This window comes from Oryctolagus cuniculus, chromosome 17, assembly GCF_051225735.1.
Source record: "Oryctolagus cuniculus isolate XC-2025 breed Fujian yellow rabbit chromosome 17, ASM5122573v1, whole genome shotgun sequence".
In the NCBI taxonomy this organism is placed as follows: Eukaryota; Metazoa; Chordata; class Mammalia; order Lagomorpha; family Leporidae; genus Oryctolagus; species Oryctolagus cuniculus.
In genome coordinates, this window is record NC_142883.1 from 7,047,501 (window position 1) to 7,070,474 (window position 22,974).

Sequence of the window (22,974 nt, forward strand, 5' to 3'; positions counted from 1 at the left end):
CCCTGGGAGCGGAGAGGGCGCCGTGAGCAGGAGCGAGCTGCCGGGGAGCTGCCGAGGGCAGAGTGGGCCCGCCCTTTGGCGCTTCTTCACTCTGCCCGCTGTGCTTGTCAGATAAACAGACACACGAGGAGTTTCATAAGAAACAGTCCTTACACCTGAAGCACCGTTCTGCTCGGGGGGGGGGCTCACCTGTCAGGGGATCAAAGAAGCTGTCCAATTTGTGGAGGGCGTAGGACATTCTGGTCTCCAAGTGGGGCTCCCAGGAGCATGGCCCCAAGAATGACCCCATGCAAACAGACACCAAGGAGAGACTTTCTTAAAGGAGGGTCAGCTGGCGACACCCACAGGCCGGGTGCTGTAGGTGGCTCTCCAGTGTCCCGTGGCTCCTAGCTGGATTGCTTCTCTCATCTCTCTCTCTCTCTCTCGCTCTCTCTGTCGCTCTCTCTCTCTCGCTCTCTGGCTGCATGGTTTCCTGTCTCTGTTTGCTAGTGCACACCTGCTTTGTGTGTCCGCCCTTGCTGCGTTCTGGCCTAGCTGTCCCTACGTCAGGTGGCCTTGCAGATTCCGTGCCCAGCCTGGGGTCACCCAGTGTCCCCTGGCATGGAATCCAGTGGACCATGTGTCAGGGTGACCTGGAGAGGAAGGTCACAGGTTATGTGACCTCGTGGGGCCGTGAGGGAGAGGAACACAGCCCTGGCAGTCAGTGCTGAAGGACTAGTCCAGACAGTCTCACGCCTTCCCACCTTGGGAGCTCCTGAAACCCCTAGGAAACAGGACCTGTTGTGAGCCCCACCCAGCTGACCGGTGGCCAATTCAGGAAGGAAGCCAGGCAGTCTGGTTCTGGAATCGGTGCTCCTGACCACTCCTGGGCATTGCTAGGACCCCACACTGTTGCCTTGGTTAGTACCTGCAGTGGGTGCTGAGGTCTGTTGAGTGAATGAATGAAGTGGAAGAATGAGCAGCCTCAGAAGCTTGGAAGTAGAACGTACCCGGCCCTTGAAACCTTACTATTGCCAGCCCAGGTGTCAACACACACATTTAAAAATTCATTTGAAAGGCAAAGAGAGGGAGAGAGAAAGATAGCTTTCATCTCCTAGTTCACTCCCCAAATGGCCTCAGTGACCAGGGCTGGGCCGGGCCAAAGTTGGAGCCAGGAACTCCATCCAGGTCTGCCATTTGGGTGCAGGGGCCCAAGCACTTGGGCCATGTTCCGCTGCTTTCCCAGGTGCATTAGCTGGGAGCTGGATCGGAAGTGGAGCAGCCGGGACTCGAACCAGTGCTTATACGAGTTGCTGGCATTACAGGCAGTAGCTTGACCTACTGTGCCACAACGCTGGCCCCCAACACACACACTTTTAAAGCAGTCTCTTCACCCGTTCCTCTCTCTTTGCTCAGATAAGAGTGAGAACGGCGAGGCATACCAGCGGAAGAAGGTGGCGGCTGCTGGCCTTGGAGGGGGCCCTGCTTCCCCGGCGTCTTCCCGAGGGAACCTGGCACAGCCGGGCGGCAGCAGCTGGAGGAGGATCGCGCTGCTCATCCTGGCCATCACCATCCACAACGTCCCAGGTGAGGTCTGGCCCCGAGCCTGCGCGCCCGGGCCTGGAGGGGGAGCCGCTCACTTGGCAGGAAGAGACGCGTGGGCAGTGGTGACACAGTCCTTTATGGAGGGGATGCGGGTGGGACACAGGTCTCTGTTGGCTCACTGTGGGGGCGCCTCATTGTAGCGTGATCATTTTACAATGAAGCTCCCATTCCCAAGGCTTGGAGCAACCGTCCCTCTTTCTACCTACTTCTTCCCATATGGACACCAAGTTCGTTGGAGTGTGAACTTGTTACTGTTTGATTGCTCTGGAGGGGGCCTGTTGTGAGAACAGGATGTGTCTGGGTCTGTTCTGTGCTTTTTGAACCTAGTGAATTCCGTCTAGCTCGATGCTGGGGTCCGCCTAACCTGCTTTGTGAGTGCGAGAGTCCTTCTGAAATGTCCTCACCAACCCTCTCCTGGTTAGCATTTTGGCGTGATTTGTTCTGTGTCTTTGGATTCATTTTAATTGGAATAAAAAAGACATGGCGGTGCTTTATTTTGAAAATAATGTAAAGGAAATGGATTTGTTTTAGTGCAATCAGAAGACATGGGTAAGCGTAAAAATAATTTTGTAAAAATAATAAATATAAACAAATAAGTATATAAATAGGAAAATATAAAGAATAATATTATAAAAATAAACTAAGGAAAGCTACTCCTGAGGGTATGTTTCAGAATTCCAGTTCTACCTCCTACCTATGAGTTTATTTTTATTTTTTCGAAGAGATTTATTAATTTTTATTTGAAAGGTAGGGGCTGGCTCTGTAGCATAGAAAGTTAAGCTGCTGCCTGCAGTACCGGTGACCTGTTTGGGTGCCAGTTCAAGCCCCGGCCACTCCACTTCCAATCTAGCTCCCTGCTAACGCTCCTGGGAGAGCAGTGAAAGATGGTGCAAGTCCTTGGGCCCCTGCTGCCCACGTAGGAGACCTGGAAGAAGCTCCTGGTTTCGGCCTGGCCCAGCCCCAGCCATTGGCAACCATTTGGGAAGTGCACCAGTAGATGGAAGATATCTTTCTTTCTCTCTCCCTGCCTTTAAAATAAATAAATAAATACTTGACAGGTAGACTGATAGAGTGGAAGAGACAGAGAACTCTTCCATCCACTGGTTCACTTTCCAACAGCCTGAGCTGGGCCAAGCCAAAGTCAGGAGCCAGGAACTCCATCTGGGTCTCCCAGAAGGGTGGCAGAGGCCTAAGTACTTGGGCCATCATCTACTGCTTCCCAGGCGCATTAGCAGAGAGCTGGGATAGAAGCACAGAGCAGCTGGGACTTGAACCAGCGCCCTGATGTGGGATGCAGGTGTCCCACGGTGCCACTACATGCTGCCCTACAACGCCCACCCCTGATGAGCTTATCTGGACAAACTTTCAGCTTCAGAAGCCTTGGTTTGCTCATCTGTGGAATGGGAACAGAATAACGCGGTGCCTGGCTCATTTTGAGTCTTAGGTGCTAAATCACGGGTAGAGCTCTCAGGACACCGCTGGGGCCTTGAGAAACAGGAGTCATTCATGTTGGTGATTCTCCCGCTTGCCTTTCCAGCCTTGACTTCTGCAAGCTTCAGTCTTAAACATTCTGATCTGGTTTTGGTTCTTCAGGACTCAAGTTTGAGCAGTCCCCAGGTGCGTCCCCAAGTGATGTATTTTCCAGGTCCTTACAGAGCCCACAGAGCCGGGCTGATACCTGATTCCAGAGCCGAGACGCTTCCCCTGCACGGCTCACACGGAAGTCACCGCACAGCTTCCGGTGTTAGTGCCGTGGGGGGAGCAGGGGGCGGGGCCGGACTGAGCGTGTTCCTCCGTGTGACTTGATCTCCTTTTGCTTACACGATGAAGACATCTGTCATCTTTAAAGAGTGAAAGTGCAGGGGCTGATGTGGTATGATGGCTCAGTCACCGCGTGGGACACCCCTATCACCGTCTGAGCGCCTGCTCCCAGTGCTAGCAAAACTGCTTCTGACCCAGCTTCCTGCTAACGCACACCATCGGGGGGCAGCAGGTGATGGCTCCAGTGCTTGGGCCCCTGGCACTCATGGGGGAGACCTGGATGGAGCTGCTGGCTCCTGGCCTCAGCCTGGCCCAGCTCTGGCTACTGCGGGTGTTTGGGAAATGAACTAGTCGATGGACCACCTCTCTCTCTCTCTCTCTCTCTCTCTCTCTCTCTGCCTTTCAAATGCAATAATGAACACTCTAATAGATGTCATGTCGTCTAGTCTATTTTGAATCTGCCTGAGGTGCAGTATGTCCAGTCGCCTTTTAGGCTCGGCTGTTTGTCTAGCTGAGAGGCGTGTTCCTCTGCTCCGTCTCTCCTGCCTCGGGCGTCTCTGTGATCATACACGGGCGGGCTCTCCCCGCGGTGTCATCAGCATCCGTCCCTCATTTTCCTCTGGTCCCTTCCCCTTTGGGTTATGAGAAAACTTTTTAGGTTGGCTGTCTAGGACTTCTCCTTCCGTGTGTCTTGAGATGATGTCCACTTGGGACCCCAGTACACAAAGATGACCACAGTGGATCGATCCTGCCCAGAGGGCCTGGTTGTCTCACCCCCAGTCTCTTAAAGAGACTGTAGAAGTCGGTTTCACCCTGAGGAGTGCTCATCGGCAGGGAAGAGAGGTACCTGTGTGTCCTCTGTCACAGTGGGGCTGTCTTCCGGCCACCAGGAGCCCTTCTTGATCGATCCAGTGCGTTTAGAACTGAGTTCAGTGACCCTAGTCTGAGTGGTACCATGATGGTTTGCTGTTTCCCAGAAGAACAGAAAAACATGTGAAGATCCAGAACTCACAGCGCTGGACTACAAGTGCCCCGCTCTCCCGCACTGGACACCTGCTGCTGTGCCTCTGTGGCCCTGTGTGCTCACTTGCTGGGGTCGCGTCCTGGCTCACGTTGACAGGAGCTGCTGTGGCCCTGTGTGCTCTGAGTGCATCCCTAAACGTCTGGTGCTGGGATCTTGGCTCCAGTGTAATGACACCGAGAGTTGTGAACTTTTAAGAGATGGACCAGTGATTAGGATGGAAGCTGATTAGGTCATAGAAGGGATTAATGTAGTTCTTGCAGTACTGGGTTGGTTCCCACAGGAGTGGACTGTTGTAAGAGCAAGCCTGGCCCCTACCTGCTCTATTTCTTCTTCTTCTTCTTTTGAGGTTTTATTTATCTGAAAGGCAGAGTTAGAGAGAGAGAGAGAGAGAGAGAGAGAGAGACTGATTGATTCCTTCCTTCCACTTGCTGATTCACTCCCCAAATAGCCACAGTGGCCAGGGCTGGGCCAGGATGAAGGCAGGAGCCTAGAACTCCATCCTGATCTCCTATGTGGGTGACAGGGGCCCACCTACTTCAGCCGTCTTCTGTTGCTTTCCCGGTCACATTAGCAGGGAGGTGGATTGGAAGTAGAGCAGCAGGGACTAGACCTGGTGCCCATATCGGATGCCTGCATTGCAGGCGGCGGCTCCACCTGCTGGGCTACAGGGCTGGTCCACTCGGTCTGTTGCCTGCTCTCCACCCTGTGACACCATCTGCAGCCACAAGGTCCTTACCAGAGGCCAGAGAGGTCTGTCTCATCTTGGACTTTCACCTCCAAAACTGTGAGCTAAGCAAACTCTTCGCTACACCGTGTTCAGCCTCAGGTGCTGTGTTACTGTGACACAGAATGGGCTGAGACCACAGGTGGAGGCAGAGTGCACTCTCCCGAGTGTTCCTGGCTACAGTGAGAACTTGGAACAAGGCCAGAAGCAAAGCTGCGCTTGCAGCCAAACGCGTGGCCTGGCAGCAGCCTGTGACAATGCTAAGTCAGCGTGAGTTCACATACTATTTCTTCCCCAGTGAGAGACCCTCTTCTGTGTCATCGGGATTTCCCAATTCGAACTCAACCTTTCGTCTCCTTTATGGTGAATGCAGACGTATTTTTTATTTTTTTTTGAAATGGAGACTGAGTGGCTCATAGAAGTCTCCACTGTTAGCTTCATCAGTGTGGCGGGAAGGGCCGGTGCCGCGGCGCAGCGGGTGGAGCCACCGCCCGCAGTGCCGGCATCCCATATGGGAGCGTGGGTTCAAGTCCTGGCTCGGCTCTGCTTTACCACTTCTCTGCTAGTGACCTGGGATGGCAGCAGAGGGTGACCCAAGAGCTTGGTTCCCTGCTACACATTTCAGAAACTGGATAGAGTTCCTGGCTCCTGGCTTTGGCCTGGCCCGGCCCCAGCCATTGCAGTCATTTGGGGAGTGAGCCAGTGGTTGGAAGATCTCTGTCTCTCTCTGTGATCCCAGTGGAAAGAACAGGTCTTCAAAGAGGGAGGTGCCTTTCTCTGAAGGGAGGAGAGAACCTCCACTTTGACTATGACCGTGTCTAAACAAGATAAGAGTTGGAGAACTCAAGGGGCTTCCATAGCCTTGGAAACTCATGACTGGTGCATAGGGAGATTACTGATGCCATAAACAGGAGTGTCAATTTGTAAAGTCAACAACAGGAGTCACTGTGCACTTACTCCTCATGTAGGATCTCTGTCCTTAATGTGCTGTACATTGAGGCTTAATGCTATAACGAGTACTCAAACAGTATATTTCACTTTGTGTTTCTATGGGGGTGCAAACGACTGAAATCTTTGCTTAATGTACACTAAACTGATCTTCTGTAAAAAAAAAAAAAAATCAATTCCCAACTTGACTCTCACTGGGATTAAACATGACAATAGGTCTGATCTGATTTCATCATCATTTTAAAAAAAATCATCTATTATTTTTCACTTTATGTTTCTGTGTGGGAGCAAACTGTTGAAATCCTTACTTAAGGTATACTAAGCTGATCTTCTGTATATTAAGATAATCGAAAATGAATCTTGATGTGAATGGAAGGGGAGAGGGAGTGGGAAAGGGGAGGGTTGTGGGTGGGAGGGACGGTATGGGGGGGAAGCCATTGTAATCCATGAGTCATACTTTGGAAATTTATATTCATTAAATAAAAGATAAAAAAAAAGAAGTAGATAGCCAAAAGTGAGTTATAATTTACCAATATACGTTCCCTTAAACAATCTCACATCTACAAACCTGAGTGTATTTTCAGTTATCAAAAGGGGCCATTTTCTACCTGGGAACAAATATTATACTCATCTCATTGGATTATTGTAAGGTTTAAATAGTATATATTAAATAAGTTCATGTATTTAAAAATAGTTTTAACAGCACCTAGAACATAAAAATGCTATGTAAAGTTTATCTATTATCATTTTATTAGTTGTGGTATCCATGTGACTTAAATACATATCATTTACATGACTTTAAAACAATGAATGCCAAATTTATAGCTTATTGTTGAAACTAAAGTAAATAAAAATTAGAACATGGAAATTGTAAAAAAAATAAATAAAAATAAAATGATAAATATTAAAAAAAAATGAAAGTACGGTGAGTATAGTTACACTGGAGAACAGCTGGCTGGCTTGGAGCAAGAGTTTTAAAGGGAAATTTTTTCCCAGCCTCTCCTTTTATTAATTACATTTTAATGTTGTGTTCTAAGTATTTTATTAATTACATTTTAATGTTGTGTTCTAAGTACTTGGGTTATGTTAGTACTAAAACAGATGAGGATCCCTGGCCTCCTACACTAATATTAGAGCAAGGTGAGACAGACAATGAACATAATGAGAAGTGAATTATATGGTGAGTTAGAAGGTGGTCAGGGCTGTTTTATAAGAACGGGCGGTAGAGCTGATGGAGTGTCCGAGCATAGCTTTGCAAGTGTAATTAGAGCGCGGTGGGCGATGGGGGCGCTCGCTGAGGTGTCCTTGCACTTGGGCCAGTCATGCAGATCTCTGGGAAAGAGAGGGTGCTCCGCACAGAGGGAGCAGCCAGTGCCGAGGCCCTGAGGCTGGCCCTTGTCTGGCACCTGCCCGGAGCGTCCAGGAGTCCCGTGTGGCGGCAGCACGGAGAGTGACAGGGAGGTCACAGCTGCTTCCGCTGGCACGGGGCAGTGTTCACTCTGCTCTGTGGGCGGAGAGCCCCCGCGGGGTTTGAACAGGGAGAGGAGGTAGGAAGGGCGCTCTCCAGGTGCTGAACTGAGATCTGGCCCACAGGGAGGCCTGTGTGGAGGCCCCTGGGGAGTCCAGGTCAGCCCAGGCTGGCGGTGCTGCTGGTGGTGAGCACGGCTCTCCTCCTGGAGCCTGGTGGGATTTGCTGATGGAGTGCACGTGAGGCGGGAAGGAAGGGGCAACCCAGGAAGGACCCAGCGGTGTCGCGGCCGCTGGGATGGAGTTGCTGACAGCAAGCTGGGGAGGCCGCAGCTGGAGCCGGTTTTATGGGGAACCTCGGGGATTTGGGTTTGGACCGGGAGCTGCTACTAGATGGGTAGATGTAGGAGCCTGGGGCTGAGACGCGAAGTCTGGTTAGAGGCGTGCATTTGTGGATTGCTGGCACATGGATGCCAGGCCCGTGACGCGGGATAAAATCACTGAGGGTCTGAATGCACACAGATGTGGCTCCAAAGACCCCACTGTGGCTCAGCCCTCAAGTCTCAGCACCTAAAGAGAAGTGAACTCACTTGCCGTAACTTCTGCCAGCTCCACGCCCTCTGACGAGAGCCCTTCAAGAATCCACGTGTAGCTGGCTTGTCTTTGAAAGGTGTCTCCTCGAACACTCTCCTTTGTAGTTGATTAAGAATTTAACTGGAGCTTTGATGCCTCCGAGATTCTGTTTTGTTTTGTTTTGTTTTTTAAATTTTTTTTTTGACAGGCAGAGTGGACAGTGAGAGAGAGAGACAGAGAGAAAGGTCTTCCTTTACCCTCCAATGGCTGCTGCGGCCGGCGCACCGCGCTGATCCGATGGCAGGAGCCAGGTGCTTCTCCTGTCTCCCATGGGGTGCAGGGCCCAAGCACTTGGGCCATCCTCCACTGCACTCCCGGGCCACAGCAGAGAGCTGGCCTGGAAGAGGGGCAACCGGGACAGAATCCAGCGCCCCAACCGGGACTAGAACCCGGTGTGCCGGCGCCACAAGGCGGAGGATTAGCCTAGTGAGCACGGCTCCGGCCCGATTCTGGGTTTTCAGATAGACTGTTCATGGTGACTCAACAGATAATTGAATTTTTCGAAGATTTTTTTGTCTTTGCTGGTTCCATTTTGTATGTCCTGGGGATGACATGCTATTTAGGTTTTTTTTTTCTTTTGTAATGTAGGAGGAAGAAGGGAGGCTTATCAATGGATGCCCTGTCTCCCAGAGGCTTCTGGAGTGGGAGGGCACACCTGTAGGCGTAGACGCTTGCCAAGAGCACCAGGGCTCGTGGTGAATATGCAGGTGCAAGAGCAGGTGCCTTTCTAAGCTTCCGTGGTGCAGGTGCATCGTCCTCCTTCAGAATCCAGTGAGAGCTGCGGACCCTCTCCCGAGAGAACGCCAGCTGTGTGTGTCCCGGCCTGCTGGGCTGCTGGGAGGCGTGTACACCTCGGGAATGCATGGCTCACAGTTCTGGAAGCTGCACGTCTTGGATCAGCACCTGGTGAGGACCGGGCTGGGCTCTGGTAGCCGGCAGCCGTCCTGTCCGTGTGTCCTCCTCTCATGGTGGCACAGGAGCTCTCTTTAAGAGGCCCCTCCTCTCTTTAACAAGAGCTCCACCCTGTGACCAGTCACCCCCAGCGGCCCCACCTCCTATACCATGGGGGTGGGGAAGACGGGAGGCTGACTGACAGCCCGCAGTGGGAACCCCACCTGCACGCATGGTAAGAGGCAGACACTGCCTGAAGCCGCACGGAGACGCTCCTGGTTCTCCTCCTGGCTGCCTCCGTGGAGCCGGCTTGGGGGTCGAGGGGGGCAGGCCACAGCAAAACAGTGTGCACAAGGAATGTGATTTCTGTGGAAGCGACTCCACACTGCAGTTTCTGGAGTGTAGTGCCTCTTCAATCGCTCTTAATGCACTGTCGTGAAGGCTGGAGGGCCGTGAGCCTTCCAGGGATTCCTGGATCCAGGAAAACAAGCTCCCTTTCTCTGTGTTTGAGTGGAATTAAAAAGCCACCGGCAACTGAGTTCCTATGACTCCCTTTCCATGTGTAGTTCATGGGCTCAGTGGTGGACTCAATACCGTTGCTGTTTATGTGAGCTACCTTGAAAGCTTGAAGGGATTCGAGAGGCTGTCTCATTCCAGTACGGCTCCATTTGGAGATTTGGGGACTGCGTGAAATTGCCGCCGTGGCTGCTCGTGACTGTGGCAGTGGATGGTTCCGTGCAGCGTAGCCTGAACGGTGTATCATTCATTTCACGTCTTTAGCAAAGTTAATCACCCCCCCTTCCCTATGACACCTTGCCAAGTCCTCTGTCACAGCTGTGTCTGTGCGTTTAAATGTGTCTCCCCAACCCCCATCCATACGTGGGGGTTCTGCGAGAAGGTGCACGCCGCTCCTGTCCCAGCACGCAGTGGAGCTCCATGGGTTCAGCCTGCAGCAGGCGTGGTTCCTCACCTCCATTCTAGTGTTATGGGCTGGGTCTTGGGCCTAAGTGAATGTTCCAGGTTGTTGCCTTTTTCTTGGAGAAGAATTCTATATACAGGTACAGACACGGCATGCAGCGTGGTAAACTTTATGTACTAAGTGAGCCAGATACACAGGCCCACTAGGGCTTCCGTGAGGGCCAAAGAAAGGGAAATGTCATGCCCTGCCCTGCTCATCCTGAGACCACGCGGAGGGGAGCGCGATTTTCCCGCTCTTCCCAGCCTTTTCTGCACTTAGGAGAACGGAAGTTTTTCCTTGGTACCACCCCACGTCCCAGGTAAGAGGAGGTCCTTGCTGGGGAGGGTCCCCTGATGGACAGGTGGGTGAACATGGCTCACCGAGTGGAGGAGGTGCGGCTTCCAGCTCATGAACTTAAAGTGATCTAAGCTCTCCCAGTCACTAGGAGTGGAGCGGCCTCCCGAGTGTGCCCGGCTTTCTGCGTGGCTGCCCGGTGGGCCCAGGGCGGGTGTTCGGCTCTGGTGGCTCTCTGTGGCCCGGGGCAGGCTTTCCCTGCGCTCACACAAGTCCACCAAAGAAGAGGCTGCCCGAGTCACGGGCTTTTCCTTTTCTTCCCTTTGGATCCAAGAGCCAAGTCATCCTGCCGGTTGTCCCCAGGGTGGCCAGACACCTGGAACCGCTGCTCCCCTGTCCCCAGAACAGCACGGCCGCTGGTTTGAATGACCCTGCTTGTCTTCATCGATGGCTCCTAATAATGGCTGTAATAGGAGTGGCTGGTGCTGTAATCGGAAGTGACTTCCAGTTCACCGAACAAAAACACAACTTGAGACGCCGCAATATTAACAGGAGTTTGTTATTCCTGGCTGATAGGATTATGGCTGGCTTAGATTTTTCTGCTTGTCTCTTCGAGATGTCTCACGGCCCTTCCCTGTAACAGATGCTACTTATGATCTGATTAAATGCTGTTCTGTGTCGCTGCTCAGCCTGCTCCACAGCCCTGCCCCTCCACGTGGGCACAGGGTGGAAGAGAGCCCTGGCTGGGGTGGTTTTCCTGCCCAGAGAGGCTGGAGACAGAGCGAGGACCGGGCGCTCTCCTGCGGTTGCCGTCACCAATGCGCACCAACTCGGTGTCATCCTATAGCTCTGGGGCAGAAGCCCGAGCTGGTTTCACTGGGCTCACGTCAGGGGCTCTGCCTGGCGCCATCCTTGCTCGGGGGGCTTCAGGGGCTTCCTGAGGCTGCTGGCTTTCCTTGCCTGGGGGTGGCCTCTCTGCAGCCTGTGGCTCCACCATCACATTGCTCTCTCTCTCTGCCAAGTCTCCTCATACGGCTTCTTGTGACTGCATTCAGTCCCCTCTCAGTCACTTCTGAAAGGTCTCCCATTGTCAAGTTCCCGTGGTCAGGAACTGGCTTTGGAGCCATCCCCAGAGACCAAAGGCCTCATCTATTGAATGCAGGCCAGTGTGGCTCGGCCTGGGTTCCGAAACAGATTCAACAGCGCACCGTTTCTTGGCAAGGCTAAGCCCGACTCTGGCGGTCTGTGTCTTGTCCCAGCCACCCCCCTCCCTCCCCCTGCCCCAACTATTTCTAGAGAATTCTTCGGACTCATCGAGTTCACTCAGCAACTGATTCCCCAGCCACTCATCAGGTGACAGCTGTTGGGCGGTGGACAAGGAGTCGAGGCCTGCGTTAGCTTTCTTGTGTGTGTACGCGCGCGCAGGGAGGCGTGGGCACGCTGAGGGGTGGTCACCTATCATGTCCCCCCCCACTACCTTCTTTAATGTTGCATTGCTCCTCCCTACTCGTGTTGTCCCATGGTTCTTTGGAACTGGGCAGTTCCCAATGATGTGAAGGAAATTCCTGACCTGCGTCTTTCCTAAGTGGCCAACTCTGCTCATTCATCTCACTTGTGTGTTCTCCTGCTTACTCAACAGCTGTGTTGTGGCATATTTCTCCCATGAAGCTTTGTTTTTTAATCTTTATTTATTTAAAAGGCAGATTTACAGAGAGAGGTGGGTAGACAGAGAGAGAGAAAGAGAGAGAGAGAGAGAGAGAGAGAGAGAGAGAGGTCTTCCATCATTGGGTCACTCCCCAGATGTCTGCAGTGGCATCAGCTGGGAAGATCCGAAGCCAGGAGCCAGCAGCCTCCTCTGGGTCTCCCACGTGGGTGCAGGGGCCCAAGCACTTGGGCCATCTTCCACTGCTTTCCCTGCCGTCAGCAGGGAGCTGGACTGGACTTGAACTGATGTTCCTATGAGATGCCACCACCGAAAGGCAGTGGTTAACCCGCTGTGCCACAACACCGACCCCAACTTTGTTTTCTTAAGATGAGATATAATTCATGTACCCTAAAACCCACCCTTTTGAAAAGTGTGCAATTCAGTGATTTCAGCACATTCACAAGACTGTGTAGCCATCACTACTGTTGAATTCCTGTACATTTTCATCACCCCAAAAAGAAACCCCATACCTCTTGGCAGCCGCCACTCCCCAGCCCCTGGCGCTAGTCTGTGTTCCATCTCCAAAGACCATCCTCTGATGCCTACTCTTGTACAGGTAGCTCCCATACTATGTGGCTTAGGGTTCTAGCTTCTTTCTTTTCTTTTCTTTTTTCTTTTTTTTTTTTTTTTTGACAGGCAGAGTGGACAGAGAGAGAGAGACAGAGAGAAAGGTCTTCCTTTGCCGTTGGTTCACCCTCCAATGGCCGCCGTTGCCAGCGTGCTGCGGCCAGCGCACCGCGCTGATCCGATGGCAGGAGCCAGGTGCTTCTCCTGGTCTCCCATGGGGTGCAGGGCCCAAGCACTTGGGCCATCCTCCACTGCACTCCCGGGCCACAGCAGAGAGCTGGCCTGGAAGAGGGGCAACCGGGACAGAATCCGGCGCCCTGACCGGGACTAGAACCTGTTGTGCCGGCGCCGCAAGGCGGAGGATTAGCCTAGTGAGCAGCGGCGCCGGCCCACTTAGATTTTTTTTATTCCAGTTTGGAAATGGAGACCCAGAAGGGTCAAAGGTCCAGCCCAAAGCCACACAGCCAGTTCTGGGTAGAGCTGGTCTCAGACGCAAGCCCAGCAGGTTGGCTCCGAGGTGCCTCTAGCCGAGGTGAGCTCTGCTGTGGGTCACGGAGTTGCTTGGAGATGGTTACAGAAGTCTTCAGGAGCTGCTTCCTGCTTCTTTAAGACAGCCACATTAATGTTAGTGTCTCCAGCACCACATCGGTGTGTTGGCGTGGTTCTCACTCCATGTGCACTGGGCTCGGTTCAGCTGGAGACTTGGATCCACGCACGGGCCTGCCACCGTGGGTGCTCTGCAGAGCGGTGCAGGATGAGGCTCCCCCACCACGTGAGGACAGTCCAGGACCACGCAGATCATCCCCTGGACGGATGGGACTTGCGCAGGCTGTGGGGTCCTAGAAGCTGGCCCTGGATCCTGCAGCCACTGGGGGCTTGACTAGCTCAGTAACCTTGGGTATGATCGTGGGAGTCTCAGTTTCCCAGCTGTAAAATGGGAATAATATTGACTTTGCAGTTCAGTACTAACTGGGATGACAGCAACAGAAGTAGGCGGGGCCAGCCACCGTGTTACCTGCTCTGGGGATGTTTCCAAAAGTTCATGGAAAACGGAACTAAGAGATGTTCATTTTGGTGCGGAGACTTTTGAAAGCCGCGCATATGAAGCGTCTTCCAAAAAGTTCCTGGAAGGGCAGGCATTTGGCCTAGCAGTTAAATGTGGTCATGGGTGCCCGGGTTTGATACCACCTCCAGCTCCGAGAGGCAGACCCTGGGAAGCAGCAGCAATAGCTCAAGTGATTGGATTCCAGCCATGCCTGTGAGTGACCTGGACGGAGTTCCCAGTTTCTAGCTTCAGCCTGGCCAAGCCTGGCCACTGTGGGCACTGGGAGAGGGAACCAGTAGAGGGGCACTCTGTCTTTCTTCCTCTTAAATGAATGAATTAATATTTTTAAAATTCCTGGAAAACACATATTATGACATAATTCACAAATTCTCTGTGTGGATTTAGAAGTTCTTCTACACCAAAATATGCGTATCTTTTCATCCCATTTTCCCACGAACATGTGCAAGTAAGCTCATGGTAAGGTCAAATGCACCTGTTCCCTTCCCCCACCCCCTCTCCCCCTCCTCCTGGCTCTGCCTCACTTTTTTTTAAAGATTTATTTATTTATTTGAAAGGCAGAGTTACAGAGAGGCAGAGAGAGAGAGAGGCAGAGAGAGAGAGAGAGACAAAGAATCTATCTGCTGGGTCACTCCCCATATGGCCACAAAGGCAGGAGCTACACCGATCCAAAGCCAGCAGCCAGGAGCTTCTTCCTGATCTCCCATGTGGGAGACTCGGGCCATCTTTCACTGCTTCCCCAGGCCACAGTAGAGAGCTGGATGGGAAGTGGAGCAGCCGGGACTAGAACCGGTGCCCATATGGAATGGCGGCACTGCAGGCAGCGGCTTTACTCGCTACTTTGATGCTCAAGGGTCATCTGGTTCTGGTGGTGGTGGTCAGAAGTGGGGGGGCGTCTCCTAGCTTTGATTTCTCATCTCCGGCAGGTTTCGTTGGGAGATGCTCCTCATTTACTCCAGGAGTTTGGAAACACTGTAATATTCTCCTCTAATTATCTGTGTCTCAGTGGGAAGTCTGACATTATAATTAGCACAGGCTCCTACACGGGATGACATTTCGCTCAACATCTTGCCTTCTGGGTGTGCGCTGTAGCAGAAGCTGGGAGCAGACTTCCAAATTACACCTTTGGATCTGAGGATGAGAACCGGCACGAACGCCCTGGGGGTGAAATTGCAGCCGTGGGATCCCCATGTAACCCCAAACCAAGGTGGCAGGGCGACTTCGGATTTCCTGTCATTGCCCGCCGTGGGCCACAGGCACCCAGAAGCCTGAACTCAGCTGTCTGGCTGCCAAAGCCACAGTCTAAGGCTGCCCTGGGATTAGGGTTAAAATCAGAACTCATTTCCATATCTACCCTGTTATGTCATCCTCCTACCTGTTATGTAAATTCAAGGGGAAAAAGCAAAGAGCAAGAGAATTTGAATAGAGTGTTGTGGTGGCACTTAGAGTTTCTGATAACTGCCAGCTGCCTTTCTCCCATGGCCCGGTAGATACTGGCTAGAAGCTGGCTTTAGTAAGGCCTCTTAGGTCTGCACTGCCCAGTATGTTAGCCCCTGGCTGCCTGTAGAACTCTGGGTTTACGTGTAAATGAATCAGAATTAAATAAAAAAGTAAACAACGCAGCCCCTCCGCTGCAGTCACATGTCAGGTGCTCCGTGGCCACAGGCACTAATGGGTCCCACACTGAACAGCACAGACATGGAATATTCCTGTCGTCACAGAAAGCCCTCCTGGACGATGCAGTTCTTAGACCCACAGCAAAAGTCATCACAGGTTGTTGGCTGTTAAGAGCCTACGGGGGCCAGGCCATCTGGCACAGTGGACACCTGCATCCCATATCCAATACTGTTGGATTCTGTGCTTCCGATTCAGCTTCCTGCCAATGCACCTGGGAGGGAGCAGATGGTGGCACAAGTGCTTTGAGTTCTGCCACCCACATGGGAGACCTGGACGGAGTTCCAGGCTCCTGACTTCTGCTTGGTCCAGCCCCAACTGTTGTGGCCATTTGGGGAATGAACCAGTGGATATCTCTCCCCGTCTCTCTCAAATAAATGAATCAACCTTAAGGAAAAAAAGGGGAGACTGGCGTTGTGGCATAGTAGGTTAAGCCTCTGCCTGTAGTGCCAGCATCCCATCTGGGTGCCAGTTTGTGTCCCAGCTGATCCTCTTCTAGTCCAGCTCTCTGCCTGTGGCCTGGGAGAGCAGAGGAAGATGGCCCAAGAACAAGAACCCTTGTACCCACATGGGAGACCCAGAAGAAGCTCCTGGCTTTGGATCAGCCCAGTTCTGGCCATTGTGGCCATTTGGGGAGTGAACCAGTGGATAGACCTTCCTCTCTGTCTCTCCCTCTCACTGGCTGTAATTCTACCTCTCAATAAAGAAGGAGGAGTTTTGTTTGGGGAAGACCATCTAAGGCAGCTGTTCTCACCTGATAGGAAGTGCTTCAGAAAGTTTGTGGGAAAATGAATCGAGAGATCAGGATCATTTTGATGCAAAAAAACCCCCTGAAATCCATGCACACGAGAATTCTTCAAATAATTCATGAAAAAAGGTGTATTATGGATTTCAGTTTTTCCCCACATGGAATGGAAGGGGCCTGACTGCTGGAGCCGTCACCTGCTGTCTACATCAGCAGGAAGCTGGGATTCAGAGCACCTGGTGGCCGGTGTTGACCCCAGGTGCTCCCGTGGGGAACTGAGGTGTCTAAGGCAGGGTCTTAACCAACAGACCAAGTGCCTGCCCTTTGGTGTTTTAAAAATAAGGATGCTACAGCCATCGCTGTGGCCCCGTCACTCTCAGCCGCTGTTGGCTCTGGCCTGTTCTCTTATTTCCTGAGCGGGGGAGAGAGGAGGGTGAGGGTCTCGTGCAGGGAACTGTGGAGCGGCTGGTGAGCCTCGTGACTTCCAGCATTGCAGGAGAATGGAAAGAGCCGCTCCGAGGACCCCGGGGCCGAGGACCCCAGGGCCGGTGCCCCGTGCATGCCCCTGGTATCTGCATCGTCTGCACATAGACACTGCCTCCCTGCCACGGCCACACAGCTGGTCTGTGTCAGCTTAGCCCTTCTGGGGGAGCAGCCCCCACACGCACCGCTGACCCAACTCAGGTTTTGAGGAGAGGACACTTACTATCACACAAAGAAACCAAAGCGCTGACTGTCGGGACATTGCCCAGCTTATCGCCTCGTGCCTCTAAATGAGATGTTTATTTTAGAACACACTGCTCGCGAAGGCCTTGCCTCCCTGTGGAACCCGTCTACATCCCTTCTTGTGTGTTTTCTTCCCCTTGGCTGCTGGGCAGCTCACAGCATTAAACTGCCGCCTGCTGATAAGAATGAAGCGCATTCTTAGTGTCCGAGTCTCTGGATCTGGATTCTTCTCCCACTTTACAGCTGCCTGTTACACTGCATTTTAATCTGTTTCAAGACATGGAGAGTCATGAATTAATTGGCAATATGGTTTTCTTCCTGGATTGCCAATTTTCTTCCTTTTGTTTCCTGGTCACAGATTGTATTTCTGATTCAGATATTAGGTTATAATGGGGACTGGAGACCAGGTGAGCGGGTGAAATCATCTGTTTATAGTGTGCAACCAGTTAATCAACCAGTGTTTTCTGAACACTTGCCCTGTGGGCTGCCTCTAGGTCGTGCCTACCCAGTAGAATACAGCGTAAGCTACATGGGGACTGTTACTGTTATTTTTTTTTTAAGATTTACTTATATTTTAAAAGAGTTACAGAGAGAGAGAGAGAGAGACAGAGAGAAAGAGAGAGAGAAATCAATCTTCCATCTGTTGGTTCACTCCTCACATGGCCCCAGTGGCCAGGGGGCTGGGCCCGGCCTAAGCCAGGAGCCAGAAGCTTATTTTTTTTTTTTCTTTCTTTCTTTTTTTTTTTTTTTTTAAATTTTTTGGACAGGCAGAGTGGACAGTGAAAGAGAGAGACAGAGAGAAAGGTCTTCCTTTGCCGTTGGTTCACCCCCCAGTGGCCGCTGCGGCTGGTGCGCTGCTGCCGGCGCACCGCGCTGATCCGATGGCAGGAGCCAGGAGCCAGGTGCTTTTCCTGGTCTCCCATGCCGGTGCAGGGCCCAAGGACTGGGCCATCCTCCACTGCCTTCCTGGGCCACAGCAGAGAGCTGGACTGGAAGAGGAGCAACCAGGACAGAACTGGCGCCCCGACCGGGACTAGAACCCGGTGTGCCGGCGCTGCAGGTGGAGGATTAGCCTAGTGAGCCACGGCGCCGGCCAGAAGCTTATTTAAAAAAAATTTATTTATTTAATTGAAAGGCAGAATTACAAAGACACAGAGGCAGAGAGAGACAGAGAGGTCTTCCATCCACTGGTTCACTCCCCAGATGGCTGTAACGGCGGAGATACACTGATCTGGAGCCAGGAGCCAGGAATCTCTTCCAGGTCTCCCATGTAGGTGCAGGGGCCTAAGGACTTGGGCCATCTTCTACTGCTCTCCCAGGCCATAGCAGAGAGCTGGATCAGAAGTGGAGCAGCCGGGACTTGAACCGGCGCCCATATGGGATGCCAGCACTGCAGGCGGCAGCTTTACCTGCTACACCACAGTGCCAGCTCCGATCAGGAGCTTCTTCTGGGTCTCCCACGTGGGTGGCAGGGGCTCAAGGACTTGGGCCATCTTCTGCTGCCTTGCCAGGTGCATTAACAGGGAGCTGGATCGGAAGTGGAGCAGCCGGGTTTCAAACTGGCATCTGTGTGGAATGCCAGCATCACAAGCGGCAGTCCCCAGTATGCCACAATGCTGGCCCCTGAGAAGTGGAGAGAGAGACAGAGAGAGAATTCCCATCCTCTTATTACTCTCCAAAGGCTCACGAAAGGGCGGGGTGGGTGCGTGGGGACTGGGACTCCACCCAAGTTCCCCATGTGCGTGGCAGGACTCCAGTCACTTGAGCTACCACTGCTGCCACCCAGAATCCGCATGAGCAAGAAGCTTGGAATCAGCAGGAACCCAGGCAGTCTAACGTGAGACACAGGTGTCCTTCAACGAGCCGCTTAACCGCTCAACCAAATACTCACCCCACGTGTGGAATTTAAAGCTTTCTACGAGCTATAGCAAAAAAAGTAAAAAGCAAGTAAAGATAATTTTTATGATTCTTTCTTTCTTTCTTTTCTTTCTGTCTTTCTGTCTTTCTTGACAGGCAGAGTGGACAGTGAGAGAGAGAGACAGAGAAAGGTCTTCCTTTGCTGTTGGTTCACCCTCCAATGGCCACTGCGGCCGGCGCGCTACAGCCGGCGCACCACACTGATCCGATGGCAGGAGCCAGGTGCTTCTCCTGGTCTCCCATGGGGTGCAGGGCCCAAGGACTTGGGCCATCTTCCACTGCACTCCCTGGCCACAGCAGAGAGCTGGCCTGGAAGAGGGGCAACCGGGACAGAATCTGGCGCCCCGACCGGGACTAGAACCCAGTGTGCCGGCGCCGCTAGGCGGAGAATTAGCCTACTGAGCCGCGGCGCCACCCCAGGAATGTATCTTTAATATAGCCAAACTGGCCTTTCAACATGGAATCCATATAAAAAATTGAAATATCTTCCTTCTTTGAAATCCAGTCTGTATTCTTGGATGATAAATTTTCAACAGTTAAAGTGACAAAATTTAGCATAAGTTATAATTCAGTGAAATCCTCATTTTCGCAGTAATGCTGGGCACTTGTCAAGTGTCTTTCTCTCTCTCTCTCTCTCTCTCTCTCTCTCTCTCTCTCTCACACACACACACACACACTGCAGGACAATGTAGAAGGACTCAGTCGTCACAAGTCAGTACAGTGAATGCACACCTTCAGATCCAGGGGGTAATGTTTCCTTTAGGTTAGTGGACACAAGACACTGTGACAATCATGCAGTTTTTTAAAAATTGTCTACTGCACTGAGCGTTGCAGTTTATCCCCAGTCTCAGGACTGATTGCCGGTGTTTGCATCCAAAGGAGAGGGGATTGGAGGAGACAGCAGGAACTCCCTCGGCAGGGGCAGGTAGGAATGGCCAAGGTCACGGGCTGGAGGCCAGACTGCGCCGTGCCTTCCCCCTCATCAGTGAGGTACCACAGGAGCTTGTGTGTAGCCACAGCACTGACCTACTGGCATGAGCGCGGGCAGAGGATCTGTGTCGGACCTGGTCTTTGCCCGAGTTTCTCCTTGTTGCTCTGTGGAGCTGGGTGGGTCCTGTAGGCAAGGGCGCAGTGAGAAGTACGTTCAGACCCTTTCTTGCCCCGGGAGGGAGCACCAGAGGACAGCCCCTCCTGTCGGGCTGCTGCCACTTCCAGGAGGCACAGGTGTCAGCGGGTGGGCACTCGGCACGGGCACAGTGGCGAAGACGTCACTTGGGATGCCCACATCTCGTCTCAGAGTGAGTCCCAGCCCCGCCTCTGATGCCAGCGTCCTGCCCATGTGCACCCTGGGAGGCGACCGACGATGGCTCAAGTAGTTGGGTCCCTGCTACTCACACGGGAGACCTCAGCTGAGTTCCCAACTTTGGTCTGGCCCAGCCCTGGCTGTTGCTGGCATCTGGGAGTGATCCAGCAGACAGAAGAGCTCTCTCTCTCTCTCTCTGAAAACTACATTTTTAGAAAGACATTATTGTGAAACTCAGTAGGAATCCCGCAGTTCCATGTGATCCGTGCTGGCTTGATGGAGATCTTTGACATAAGCTTGATTTGCTTTTGGTTCACTGTAAAGTTTTGCAGCTTTTCTAAAATCTTGGCTTATAAAAATACCCAGCACTTTTCATATCAGGATTTTCCACCCAGAAACCATCTGATCTGTGATGATTCTCTCTCTCTCTTTCTCTCTCCCATGTTTAGGGGAAATCAGGTGGCCTAATTTGTTCCAAAGCTGCAGCAGATAACATGTTTAATCAGCTGATAACATTTGAGGTGCATACTTTTTAACAGTCCCAGCTCATTCATATTCATATATGCTAATTTTAGTGCACATTAATTAGGTATTTAATAAGTCCCTGTTTATTCCATTTTGTCTCCGTTCCCCTGATAGCTGTTACGGCGTGGAGTTGAAAATAATTAAAATGTTACTTGTGTTCTGCAAATAACAATTAACCAAGGATGGATTCTGAAATCAAAATCCCATTTGCTTTTCCGTTCTTTGATTAAGCGCAGGGAGTGAACTGACGTCTGATGTCCTTTCAGGTCCACGCCTCGCTCTGCTGTCTGCCTGCCTCTCTGAGTGGTGGTTGCCAGTCGAGCTCCCCACTTAGCACGGCTGTGTCATGACCTGAACAGCCTGCGTTGCTTCGGGCTCCCTTCTTGTTGACATGGAGACTGTGCAGAGGTGATGAGCTCAGCACGCGGGTTTGGGAGGAGAAAGGAGAGGATGCCATTCCCTCCACGGCATCTATCAGGGCACATCGGTCTGTGCTGATGGATTCAGATCCCCACCACCGTGCTGGGTTCCCAAGCCATTTCAGGCTGGCTATCCTTGAGCGCTCCGCTCTTTTGGAGGCTGGAAACCTAGTGCGCAGCCATGTGTTGGGGGCTTACCCACCACGGGCAGGGAGGGCGGCGTTTTGTCTGCTCGAGCAGGGGTTGGGAGCTCCGGGGAGCATAAGAGGGTACTTCAAAAACCCCGTGCAGGGCAGGCGTCTGGTGCAGCACTTACAGACGCTGCGGGGATGCCCACCGCACCTGCTGGAGTGCCTGGTCCCAGTCCCAGCTCTGCTTCCCCCTCCAGCTCTGGCTGTGGTGCACTCTGGGAGACAACACTTGGATCCCTCCCAGCCACCTGGGAGAGCCGGACTGAAGTCAGCTCTGGGTGGAGGCCTGGCCCAGCTGTGGTGGTTGTGGGCATTTTTCAAGTGAAGCAGTGGGTCAGAGATCTCTCTATGTCTTCCCTCCTTTCAAATACGTAAAAATAAACATTTTTTTCCAAGAAGTCACAGAACACCGTAGCAGGCACCATGAAGCCTGGCCATACAGGGAGGATACTTGAAGGGAAAAAAAAATGGGAAGAAAAATTTTTTAAGTTCCTGGAAAAATGAAATTAAAAAGTACATCTATTTTGGTGCAAAACAAATGTTTAAATTCATGCATCCAGGGGAGGGATCATGAAAAACTTTCATAGGATATACCTGGCTTTCAAAATATTTGTGCCCAAGTAAACTTTTTTTTAAAGATTTATTTATTTATTTGATAAGGAGAAACAGAGATCCATCTCCCAGACATTGGTTCAACTTCCCAAATGGCCACAACAGCCGGAGCTGGGCCCATCCGAAGGCAGGAGCTTCTTCCGGGTCTCCCACGTGGGTGCAGGGGCCCAAGCACTTGGGCCATCTTCCACTGCTTCCCCAGGCCATCAGCAGAGAGCTGGATGGGAAGAGGAGCAGCTGGGACGTGAACCGGTGCCCATAGGGGATGCTCATTTAGCATCCACAGGCAGGGGCATAGCCCACCACACCACAGCGCCAGCCCCCAAGTGAACTTTTAATTCTGTCTTTCCTGGGACTCTCTGAAGTACCCTCGTGGTGCATTTTGTCTTGGGTCCAGGCCGGAAGCTCTTGGGCATGCCCAGTGTCCCCGCAGGGCGGCTGTCCCCACCCCGACTCCACTCTGACCACTGCTTCCTTCCCCGTATCCTCCCCGAGCGGCTGACCCTCGCAGCCCATCCCCGCGGCTCGAGCCCACGCTCAGCCAGGTGGGCTGTCGTTCCCTCTGCTTTGCAAAAGGGGGTGTCACAGGTGGAACTGCCTTGAAGCCTTGAGAACAAATTCCATCCCTTCTCCCCAAGAACTGTGCCCCAGAGAGAGAGTGAACAGGGAGAGGGGTCCCAAACACATCTGTTGTGCTGATGCGTTAACTTCGTTAGGGAACAGCTGGAAGCTCCTGGATTTGATTTGGAGCCGCTGGAACCTCCCAGATTCCCCGTCACTCACAAAATGGAAGGGTTGGGAGTCAGCATGTGCTCCTTGCATCGTGTTTAAAAAAAAAATAGCTGCCCCTGTGAGTAGGTGTAAGGTAAGAACGACTTCTCCCAGCTGTGGATTCCAGATCGGGAGGGTGGCAAGTCATTCCGGCCCCACTCCTGCCTCTAGGGGACATGAGGATGCGGTAGGGTCGTGGCCCCAGGCTTGCTTGGGCATGAAGGCACCAGATAAGTTGCAGGTACCCTGATGACCGGAAGCGGCAGGAAAGCACGCGCTGCCGCCCCTTCCACGTCCCAATGCCGTTCCCTCTCATCGGCGCGGCGCAGCACGCAGCAGCTCTCTTCTCTGGCTCTGATTAAAGCTCGGAGCTGTCATTTCTGGGCCGTTTGTTCATTTATCCCTCTTCTCTGTGTTCTCGGCGATTCTTCCTGCCTCAGAGGTGCGGGAGGAGAGGCCGAGGCGTGCATGC

The 22,974-nt window shown here is 52.5% G+C and overlaps 1 protein-coding gene across 18 annotated transcripts in view; it reads left to right on the forward strand.

Annotated features, from left to right (window-relative positions):
• Positions 1 to 22,974, forward strand: part of SLC39A11 (solute carrier family 39 member 11) — a 443,645-nt gene that overhangs the window by 286,994 nt on the left and 133,677 nt on the right. For all 18 annotated transcript variants that reach the window (XM_089317655.1, XM_051825151.3, XM_089317658.1 and 15 more), the window contains one exon: positions 1,396 to 1,566. In XM_089317655.1, coding sequence (XP_089173781.1) covers positions 1,396 to 1,566 — 171 coding nt within the window. The remainder of the gene's footprint in view (positions 1 to 1,395; positions 1,567 to 22,974) is intronic.